The sequence below is a fragment of the Gadus macrocephalus genome, chromosome 8 (genome assembly GCF_031168955.1).
Source record: "Gadus macrocephalus chromosome 8, ASM3116895v1".
NCBI classification, from domain to species: domain Eukaryota; kingdom Metazoa; phylum Chordata; class Actinopteri; order Gadiformes; family Gadidae; genus Gadus; species Gadus macrocephalus.
In genome coordinates, this window is record NC_082389.1 from 1,278,622 (window position 1) to 1,290,195 (window position 11,574).

The 11,574-nt window shown below is 41.5% G+C and overlaps 1 protein-coding gene across 3 annotated transcripts; it reads left to right on the forward strand.

Moving 5' to 3' along the window:
* The first annotated feature begins 5,381 nt into the window (after window positions 1-5,381).
* Window positions 5,382-9,147, forward strand: LOC132462412 (far upstream element-binding protein 1-like). 3 transcript variants are annotated; one of them, XM_060057936.1, is made up of 9 exons: window positions 5,382-5,571; window positions 6,617-6,647; window positions 6,758-6,804; window positions 6,891-6,962; window positions 7,495-7,552; window positions 7,652-7,814; window positions 7,906-8,004; window positions 8,088-8,186; window positions 8,303-9,147. In XM_060057936.1, the coding sequence occupies exons 1-9, from the start codon at window positions 5,481-5,483 to the stop codon at window positions 8,558-8,560; spliced, it is 918 nt and encodes a 305-aa protein (XP_059913919.1). In that variant the 5' UTR covers window positions 5,382-5,480; the 3' UTR covers window positions 8,561-9,147. The 3 variants fall into 3 exon arrangements, with proteins under 3 accessions (XP_059913919.1, XP_059913918.1, XP_059913920.1); XM_060057935.1 differs by having other exon boundaries at window positions 5,383-5,571; window positions 8,088-8,201; XM_060057937.1 differs by lacking the exon at window positions 6,891-6,962 and having other exon boundaries at window positions 5,384-5,571; window positions 8,088-8,201.
* The last annotated feature ends 2,427 nt before the right edge of the window (window positions 9,148-11,574 follow it).

Below are 11,574 nucleotides of genomic sequence, written 5' to 3' on the forward strand. Positions count from 1 at the left end.
ATAAAGGTTTTATTCATAAAGCATTGTTATGCTGCATTTTTTCTCATAAGTGCTTAACAATGTCAATAATGAAACAAAATGTTATAAAATTAGGTTTAAGCTATTCATTGATTAATAATGTAAAACATGTGTATGGGGAGCCGTTTGGGAGCCGAAAGAGCCGGCTCTCCACAGTAAGAAGAGCCATTAGAGCCGCATCTCGCAAAGGAGCCGAAAATCCCATCACTACCGCCTATATCTGCGAACTGCGGACGTCGTTGAGGCCCACGCTGTTGGTGGGCGGGGATTACAAATGTTCAGTGCTACGGCTCACGCCTTGGGATAACCCAATAGTGATAGCCTTAAAAGGCTGCGCCTATACTCATAGAATCTAGAGTTACAATACGTAACTATCGTTCATTGCGGTACAGTGCGACTCTGTTCGCTTATATTGACGTTTCCGTAGCCCGTGGCCGGGCAGGGCTTCCCGCAATGGAACGCCAAGAAGGCCACAATCCGTGCGAAACCGGACGGATCCCGTACGGATTCCGGCCGGCGTCCGGCCGGTTTAGCCCTTTTACCGCGCCATTCCAGGGCCGTTGTTGGGCCAAAAAGTGATCAGCTGCCAGAAAGTGATTTCAGCCGCGGGAGCGCGCACAGCCTGTTAAAGCCAGGCTATATCGCCTCGAAACGTGTGTGCGGCAGCAAAGTCTGATCAGTCATACTAGTCAATAGCACTACAGGACTATTGTCCATGAGTCAATTATCCTTCTTTAGGTTTTTAAACCACTGTAATCGAAATTATTTCTGTGTCTTTTTTATGCAAAAAAAAAAGTATTTTCTTACTATGCATTATTTTCCCAGCTTATAGATTTTTCAAGAAGAAGTTTTTTCTTCTCAAAATGAATTGATAACATTCATGGGTAGGTCCTATCACATTAAATAGATTAGGGTTCAAACTGACACTATAAAATCCATGTGGACTATGTGATAGATAGATAGATATATACTTTATTAATCCCGGGGGAAATTCAAGTGGTTGTGGGGTAAATAAATGTGGGGTAGATAAGAACAAATCCAGTCTCTTTTATCAGCTGTAAAATGTTTCAAAGCGAAAATATGACACATTGGAGTCGTTTTCCTCCTGCCAGAAAATGATCTCAAGCCCTCTCTTGGTACTGAAATGTTTTATATGCCTTAAAATGAGTTGATAGCATTCATGAGTATCACATTACATAGATTATATCCCATCCAGTGTCTATTACCAGCTGAAACACCTTCACATGGGCAAATATAACACATTTCAGTCGTTTCCCTCCTGCCAGAAAATTATCTGAAGCCGGATCTTGTAGTTAAAATGATATTTCTGCTCCAAACTGAGGGAGCAGGATAAATAGCATGTGATGGGGAGTTGGCGTATATTTGTGTATATATCCATTATTTGTAATTATTTCGATTAAAGTGCTTTAAAAACATAAAGACGATAATTGACTCACGGACGATAGTACTGTAGTGCTATTGACTCGTATGACTGATCAGACGTCGATCCCCGTACAACGTCGATGTCTTGTCACCTTAAAATACATATCTGTGTTAATACAGCGGACAATAGTCCTGTAGTGCTATTGACTAGTATGACTGATCAGACTTTGCTGCCGTACACATGTTTCGAGGCGATATAGCCTAGCTTTAACAGGCTGTGCGCGCTCCCGCGGCTAAAATCACTTTCTGGCAGCTGTCTCACACACACACACACACATACACACGCGCACACACACACACACAATACATTTGACCTATCAGAATCTTCAGTTCAATTAATTTTACATTTCTGCATTTTTTGCAAATTCTTTGCACTTTTCATTCAGCTGTCAGTTTATTTGTTTCCAAACATTGAACTTTTCTTAAATGGTGTGCATGTTTACATTGTTTACTCCATTTAGACTTTTGAACTTTTGTTCCAATCCCTTCACTTGATTTTTATTTTTTTTAATCTATCTGGCATTATTAAAAAATATTTTCAACCTCACTTTTTACTACAGCACTCACCACATTTTCTAGAGAAACTGCATTTTCTAGTTCTTATTATTATGTAATCTGGTATTGACATTTAAGATACAAAAATAAACATGTTTCCCAGAGAACTACAGTTTGGCAGGGGCCGTATTACAGAAACTTCCTATTTTAAGTCCTAAATTAAGATAGGAGAAGCGTTAGATCGGATTTTTCTCAATTTGGTATTACAGAAACATATCCTATCTTAATTTAGGAATCCTATTTTATCTCAGGTTAAGATATCCTAGGTTGGCGAACTAGCATCGACGTTAGGCTTTTATGTCGGTTACCTAGCAACATGAAGCTAACGTGCGCATCCAATATATATATATATAACTATATAACTATCCGTCGACGCAACAGAGACGGCAAGTGCTGTGATTGGTCCTCTAACTAAATCATTTCCGGAATCACTTCTCCGGTTTGACTTTGCACCTTATTTACTTTGTACATTATTTACTTTGCACATTAAGGACCAATAAAACACCAAATAAGTTTTGAAAAGCTTTGGAAGTTTATTTACAACACTATTTACATCAGGGGTCTCAAACTCAATTTACCTGGGCGCCGCTGGAGGTAGAGTCTGGGTGAGGCTGGGCCGCATCAAGTATTCCACAAAAAAGTACAAATATCCAGTCTTCTCAAGCTTTACTATTAACAGTTCGGCAACATGAATGCTCTTTTGAACATTAACGGCTCTTTTGAACATGAACCTTCTTCAGAACATGAACTGTACTTCTGAACATATGGCTTTTCTTGCCTACTCCTCCAGATCACTGCTGCTCTTCATCTGTTCATCATTTTAACACGGGAAGAAAAAAAAGGGAAAAAGCCCTAGACGCAGATGATTGCGGCAGAGAAACTGAGTAGTTTAAACGTCCAGGGTTGAATATTTTTGAGAAGAGATGCATGTAATAATTTCCTAAATGTATTACATGATTTTATCTCATGATATATACATTTCAATTCATATGTGTCGGCCTCAACTTGATACAAAACACTCTTTCACACCGTCGATATTTCCTCTCCCACTGGACACACAGGAAGACACACACACACACACACACACACACACACACACACACACACACACACACACACACACACACCTACCGACGTATCCAGGCCCATGCAGTTATAAAATGCAATCAAACATGTCAAAACATAGACATTTTCTGTAAATAGCCTACCAACGTTTGCAGTGAGAACTGAGGCACATTTCATGCTCAGGGATATGAAGCTCCACAACTTGAGGAATTCGTTTGCTAAGCGGTTAGTTTCAGATGCTTCAGTAAGCTCGAAATACATCAGAGGAGTCACACAGGAGAGAAGGGCGTATCTCCAGCGCACACACTTGGGAGAAGCCATACCATTGGCGCACGTACATTTCACCTCCGTCTTATGCAAGGTTTTTGTGCGCAGCACGCTTTATAAATGAGGCCCCCGGGCAAGCGCAGCGACTCAGCAAAAAAAAAAAGGGACTAAACTTTGATGTCCAGTAGGGGGCCACAAAATATCGTCCGTCGGGCCGCAATTGGCCCGCGGGCCGCGAGTTTGAGATCCCTGATTTACATGGTTTGTAGTCAACATATAAGATCGATCGGGCGGTGAATTGCATTGCGTATCCGACATCCCAACGGAGAACATTGAATGCTCGAGGGGTCTCCGTAGTTACGGAGTCGGATTACGGATTAAGCCTTTCAACAAACATATTTTGTTGATCACTATTAGGCCTACGTTTACAATTTTGCTGCGCTACATGTAATAAAAGAGCTGTCATCTCGCTAATTTGTAACAGTAAATTACAGTTAGGAGAGCTGATGGGTCGTCCCAGAGTTAGACAGTTTATTTGGGACTTTGGTAATTTAGGATATTTCTGTAAGGCAAGGCAAGATAAGGCAAGGCAACTTTATTTATATAGCACTTTTCATACACAAGGCAGACTCAAAGTGCTTCACATATAAACATTGTCATACAATAAAATAAAATAATAGATATTTAGCTGAAAGCTAAAGCAAACATAAAATAGAAAAAGGCATTTTAGTATTAAAATAGAAAATAAAGGCAAAGTTAAATGTATTTAAGATTTAGCAGAAAGCTATAGCAAACATAAAAGTCTTCAGTCTTGTTTTAAAGGTGCTCAGAGTTGGGGCAAGTCTTAAATCCTCTGGGAGTTTATTCCAGCTATTTGTTGCATAATCCTGCTTTCCTATGTTTTGTGTTTACTCTGGGGATAATTAACAGAATGGTCTCAGAGGATCTTAGTGGTCTAGAAGGCTGATGTAGTGGAAGCATATCAGTTAAATATTTTGGGCCTAAACCATGTAGGGATTTATAGGTTAGCAACATGATTTTAAAGTCAATTCTCTGACCTACAGGAAGCCAATGTAACGATTTTAGAATTGGTGTAATATGATCAAATTTTTTGGTCTTTGTTTAGAACTCTAGCAGCAGCATTCTGAACAAGCTGAAGCTTCCTCAGAGTTTGTTTTGGGAGACCTGTAAGGAGACCATTGCAGTAATCAAGCTTACTAGTGATAAAGGCATGTACAAGTTTTTGTAAGTCTTCGGTGGACATGAGCCCTCTAAGTCTTGCTACATTTTTAAGGTGATAATATGCTGATTTTGTAACTGATTTGATGTGACTGTCGAAATGTAAATCTGAATCCATGATAACCCCTAGATTTCTGGCTTTGATTGAGGTTTTCAGGGACAGAGAGTGAAGGTGTTCGGTTACTTTAAGCCTTTCCGTTTTAGAACCAAATACAATTATCTCTGTTTTGTCCTCATTTAGTTGAAGGAAATTTCGGCACATCCATTCTTTCACTTGCTCAATGCACTGGCACAGCCCTATGGGCCGATAGTCATTTGGTGATAGCGATACATAGATTTGCGTGTCATCAGCATACCAATGATGGTCAATATTGTTATTTTGCATGATTTGCCCTAAGACAAATTTCCTATCTGGAGTTAAGATAAGAACCCTGCATCGGCCGTTCTGAAATGACTTTTTTCCTAAATCCGATCCTAACCCTTGCTACCATGGTTACCAAACAGATTAGATAGGATTTTCGAGTAAGGAAGTTTGTGTAATACGGATATCAGGACAGAGTAGATCAAACAATGCAACGTAATACATTTAATCTAGATATTATATAGTTATATTATAATCTATATATATTGTATAATTTTATTATAATCTATGCATATCTATATAAAATATATATTATATTATAATCGTTATTCTACATTCTACAACGTGGGCTAGCCACTCCGTCCGTAGGCGGAGTAAAACGTTTAGCTCCGCCCACATTTATTTTAACCCTGATCTGCGTGCTGCAGTCAGGTGCACAAAGATCACCGAATGCGGAAGTACTACGCATAAACGCGATAATCCCCTATTGAACTTCTGCCGGCTTGGCACGAGAGGAGAAAGAGCACCAGCCATGGCAGACTACTCAAACGTGGCGCCCCCGTCCTCACGTGCCCGCTGGGTTGAACGACCCGTTCAAAGACGCGCTTCAACGAGCGAGACAGGTATACGCTTCTTTTTTCTTTTACCACTGGCGACTTCGAAGTTAAGAGCTGATTATGGTTCCAGGTTCACACAACGCTATGACCACGCAGACGCTTTGACGCACTTTACGCCTCGTTCACACCTTGTTCAAACTACATGTGTCCGTCGAAGGATGACCGAGGCCGTGTCTGTCAGGGGACTAGTCTTCTTAGACGCATACTGCAGCCAATTAAATCACTTCCCGCTACAAAGCCGATGTGTGGATCTAAATACAAAGTTCGTAGTCAGGTGACTAACAACAATCCTATCGATTCAACATTTCTTAAAAAGTATATAACAGCCGGAATTTTCCTGTTTCTTCCTGCTTGCTATGCAAAATGGATTCAGTAGTCGCGTGGAGTGCATTTCAATAAAGCCTTGTTCACAGTACCTCCGTCGGTCGACGGATCTCATTGACTTTGCATGGGGCGCTCGCGAAATGCATCGTGGTGCATGCAATTCTGCTCTGTGGCCTGCATCAACAAGTTGAGAAACTTTTCAGATCGCCGTTATGCAAATACAACGCTGGATCGATTTTGCAATAATAAGCAGGCAAAATCCGGCCGTTAATTTTTTTTTAAAGAATTGTGGAATGATATGATTGTTTTTTAGTCAGTTGTTTGTGTCATCTTTTGTATTTATATCCACACATCGGCTTTGTAGCGGGAAGCGATCTGATTGGCTGCAGCATGCGTCTACGAAGTCTACTGTTTGTTTGCACACTTAAAGAATAGAAACCACTGTCTTTTTTTTTTTTAAAGCGCTCCCTCAGACGTCTAACCATATTCAGTATTCAAGGCGTTATCGGTATTTTTTTCCGAAATGTGCTTCTGTTCCTGGGGTTGGGTGAAGCCTGGCCATGTTTGTTAGTAGTGGGAGTATGAGGGAATAGGCATGTTCTCATGTTAGCCGTTTCTCCTCAACAGACCAACCAGAGACAAAGAAAGTTGCACCTAGTAGTGTCTGACCAAGTATCTTTTCTTAAACTTTAATCCAAAATATCGTACTTGCTCCTTTGTTTTACAGCCTTCTCGGGTGAAATGGGCGGGCCCCCAAGGTAAATATAGGCGCAACATTTTCCACTTCACTTTGGATTCTACTTATTTTATCATTGTTGACTTTGAAGTTTCACAACCCCTAATCGTACTTCTTTCATTTGTTGATTAGGACCGCATCGGAAGACTTCAAGGTTCCCGATGGCATGGTTGGATTCAGTGAGTCATTTGTAATGCATTTTTAATGTACCCCTTCAGGCAAACCGTGTGTTTGTTTTGTAACGCCTTTATCTAAACCCTTTCAGTTATTGGGCGAGGCGGAGAGCAGATATCCCGTATAAAGCAGGCATCTGGTTGTAAAATACAGATCGCCCCAGGTAAACACACTTCTACATTTACATGTTAGCTTCATACCAGAGATGTGTAGGAACCTGTGTTATGATAAACGATGCTGAACCCAAGAGCAGACTGAGACGATGTTGAAGGGATAAAAAGGGGTTTATTGAACAAGGTGGGTAGCAGGTAGTGGATGAGGGAGCCGGGGGAAGAGCGAGGTGGGCGAGCTGGAGTGAGTGATCCGGGTAACTGCAGGCAGAGGAACAAAAGTTAGATGTGGTCCAAAAACAACAAGAGACTTGAGAAAGAGAGCGAGGTAGCAAGTTATACTAGAGCCAGGCACGTATAGTTACCACGGTAGTGCGTAGTACGATCTGGCGCCGACAGCAGGGAATCCAAGGGTTTATGAAGGGGGTTGATTGGGGATGAAGACCAGGTGAGCATGATTGTAGATGAGGGCCAGGTGTGAGGTGTGACAGACAGGAGGAGTGGCAGACCAAGAGGAGGAAAACACGGCAGACTGCTGACACCACAACAACCTGTACACTAATCCTTCTCCTTTTTGTCATGCAGACAGTGGCGGCATGCCCGATAGATCGGTGACATTGACAGGATCCCCAGACGCCATCCAGTAAGTTCTCCTCCACATGTTTTTTTTTTTTATTATAAAGTTGGGATGTCATCACAGTGGTTGGTAGCATAAGCTAATGTCTTTTCAAACTCCTTATAGGGCTGCGAAGAGGCTCCTCACAGAGATTGTGGAGAAGGGTCGCCCAACACCAGCATTCCACCACAACGAGGGCCCTGGCATGTCGGTTCAGGAGATCATGGTCCCTGCTTCTAAAGCCGGCTTGGTCATTGGCAAGGGAGGGGAAACCATTAAGAGCCTTCAGGTTAGTTGTCAAGCTTGGATGCTAAACAATAAGTCTTAATTTGTCTATCTTCAACATTAACTCAACTTTGTATATATTTTACATTAACCAGGAAAGAGCCGGAGTTAAGATGGTCATGATCCAGGAGGGACCTCAAAACACGGGCGCAGACAAACCTCTCCGGATTTCGGGGGAAGCTTTCAAAGTTCAGGTTGGTGGTCCTACCAACCTGGCCATTCCCTTAAGTAGCGCCATGATGAGGTCACCTGTCCTAACCATCCATGTGTCTTTCAGCAAGCCAAAGAGTTGGTGATGGAGCTGATCAGAGACCAGGGGTTCAGAGAGCAGAGGGGGGAGTATGGCTCTAGGTTGGGGGGTGGTGACAGCTTAGATGTGAGTAACATTGAAGTAAGCTGATCGTTTTCTAATCCACCATCCACTTACATCGGGCACGGGGTGTCAAGAGGTTTCTCCTGACCGCAGCTGCTACTCAATGTCCCCCCCCCCAGGTCCCAGTGCCGAGGTTTAGGGTCGGAACCGTCATCGGTAGCAAAGGTCAAACGATCAAGATGATCCAAAGCGACACGGGCGTCCGCATCCAGTTCAAACAAGACGACGGCACCACGCCGGAGAGGATAGCCCAGATCATGGGCCCGCCCGAGCAGGCCCAGAAAGCGGCCGACATTATCGCTGAGATCTTGAGGTTTGGTGAAATGCACTATATTGTCAGAAAATGTTTGGCCGTTATAGAAAGAAGAAAAAATTAAAGATGATATGCGTTGTTAAGTTTTGACCCTGAGGGGGAGCCACAGTTGATGCTTCATATGCACGTACGTCCTTATGTCTCTCGCACATTCTGGTGTATTCTGATTGAGTTGTATGATCATATTCTATTCCGATTGAGCTGTTCTTCCACTTCTGATCAGACCAGAAGTGTCCATGTAACGAGGGAGAATTAACGATCAATTTTAATTGCATTTTGAAGTAGTTCATTTCAATATAGAAATATTAATGATTAATCGAAAATCTATCGTTAATTCTCCTGACGATCGACTAAGACAATTTAATCGAATGCCCGTCCCTAATATATTACGTTGTAGTCACAACATCCGAAGCATTGATCGATGAAGGATTGAGGCATGAGTAAGAAATGTAAACGACGAAGAAGAAAGGAGTTGTGAACGACTGCGTTACCGGAGAAAGAGAGGGTATTTTTCTTGCTTAATTTCACATACACCAAACTCTGGGAAAATGTAGTTGATTCTGTGTTAAACTGTGAAAACAGGGAGTGGAAGGCCGGGACCCTATATTGTTCAGCTCACTGTTGATAATAATAAAATAAATATTTTCTATGTACGCGTGCAACTGTGAACTCATGTAGGCCTATTGTAATTTATTGTATGATGTGTACTTTTAGGGTTATGATAATACCTATCTTTAAGGGTTCACCATGAATGACTCGAAAAGCAGTGCCAACATTTAAATATTTTCTAACAATTCAGTCTAACAAAAGGCAACAGGCTTATTAGGTTGACACTCAATGACATGCAAATGCACACCAAAGCGTCATCAACACGCCCAGAAGTGGTGTGAGATATACAGACTTTCTATACCTCATTCACATATAAGGTAATTTACATTTCCTACGGATAAAATACAACCTCAGAGGTAGTACTTTTTCAGGAGATTCCCAGGGTACCAATTTCTGGATATGTTGTTCAATTCCAACACACGCCCATCAGGAGAAAAGTCGGAGAACATCAAGATAACATGTAGCCTATGTGTGATAGAAGAAGATGCCTAGGTGAATTAAAAAATGTAATCCCACGCATAAGGGATTCCTGTGCATAGAAATGCCTGTGATCTTTACAATCTTTTTGGATAAGGCATCTGCTAAGAACCATAACCATATTTCAGTTAAATTCAGCTGAGGGTTGTATAAATATAGCCAATGCTAAGATTGATATTTGAGTGTGGATGAGTTGAGTTATGGTTGGACAGTAATCAGACACTGAACATAGCAACCATCAACTTCAGTCTCTTTTCTTGTCTTTATTGCACAACCTTTGAAATATTATCTGTTTTCTGTGGGTAAGGTGCGGGAGGTAGTTCGACATGCTTCTTAAAATGTAAACCACAGTCAATACTAGAAAATGCATTTCCTGCAGAAAATGCGGTGAGTGCTGTTGTACAAAGTGAGGTTGAAAATATGTTTTAAAAACGCAAAATAGATTAAGCGGTAAAGAAACGTTAAATGGCTTAAATCAAGTGAAGGGATTTGAACAGAGTTCAAAAATCTAAATGGAGTAAACAATGTAAGCATTCGCACTATTTAAAAAAAATGTAAATGGTTGGAAACAAATAAAGACAGATGAATGAAAAGTGCAAAGCATTGCTAAAAATGCAGAAATGGGAAATGAATTGAACTGAAGAATCTGAAAGGTCAAATGTATTGCACTGCACTGCTGGAAACCTGGAAGCTGAAATCAAAAACTGACTGACGCTGAATTGCATTCCCTGATGAAGCAAAGCGCTGAAAAACATTGTTACAAAAGCTGGAAGCTAAACTGTAATACTATCAAAGCTGGAAGATAGTGGTAGTAGTGGTAGTGGTAGTAGTAGTAGTAGTAACTAGTAGTAACTGACATAGTAGTAGTAGCTGAAGTAATAGCGGTGCTGGCTGCACAAACAATATGCATTATGAAAGGTGGAGTATTGATTGATGTTTGTAGAAAGAATTATAATAATCCCGCCAGTTATTTAAAAAACAGCCCTAATTTAATGTACTTGCCTAATGCTTTTTTTTTTTGAATTGTTTATTTGATCCACAATCAGCTATCTCATACATAGATGAGTGCTGTTCTTCCTGAGGTCAAAAATTCCAAATTGCATATCTTATTTGACATAAAAGCATGCATTCACACAGCAAACAAGAACAAAAACATTCAACAAAAACAAAAACAAAAAGAGGGAATGAAAATCATTACTTGATTTAAATTGGTTAAGATTATTCTACAAAGAGAAAAACATTATTTAACACCATGTATCACCAAATACAATTTCAATTTTATTTTAAACGCCATTTTACTTGTTTCATTTGCCGAATGCTCAACATGATTAAAGGTCCCATGGCATGATAAATTCACTTTATGAGTTGTTAACATCAATATGCGTTTCCTTAGCTTGCCTATGTTCCCCCAGTAGCTAGAAATGGCGTAAGGTGTAAAACGAGCACTAGCTATCCTGCTCTGCCTTCGAAAAAACCATGCTTGACTCGCCCTTTTGGACATTTTCCTTGCATGTCGTCATACAGGGAAAAGTTACCTCCCCTTCTCTTCTTTGTCCAATGAGCTACGACCGTGCGAGCGGCACATGTGTGTGTGTGTGTGTGTGTGTGCGTGAATACACACACTGTAACGCAAGTGTTGTACACTTCTTTGTTGTTTGGATAACCGTTCTGCTGTTGGTGTTATGGTGCATAACCCGTCTCTGGTATTTCCACAACGAGACTCGTAGTGGGGGTTATCTCAGCCATGGTTGAGAAGGAATTGGGGGGAAGGGAACTTTGGCTTTGACTCCCTGAAGTAGGCTACATGAACACATTGAACAGCGACATGGAGGAGAAAGGGATTGCTGCCCGTGATGGCGGCCTGCGATTGTTTCCCGCCGGAGCCCCGCAGGCAGCGGGGCTCCGGCGGGAAACAATCGCAGGCCGCCATCACGGGCAGCAATCCCTTTCTCGCGGTTCAGTCTAGCGCTGCCCACTGCCCGCTGCCGCGAG

Excerpts from the sequence above, each read along its gene's own strand:
- LOC132462412 (XM_060057935.1), top strand. The coding sequence starts at position 5,481 with ATGGCAGACTACTCAAACGTGGCGCCCCCGTCCTCACGTGCCCGCTGG. Across the intron at positions 8,005-8,087 it reads GGGAAGCTTTCAAAGTTCAG|CAAGCCAAAGAGTTGGTGAT; the intron begins GTTGGTGGTCCT and ends TGTGTCTTTCAG. Across the intron at positions 8,202-8,302 it reads TAGATGTGAGTAACATTGAA|GTCCCAGTGCCGAGGTTTAG; the intron begins GTAAGCTGATCG and ends CCCCCCCCCCAG.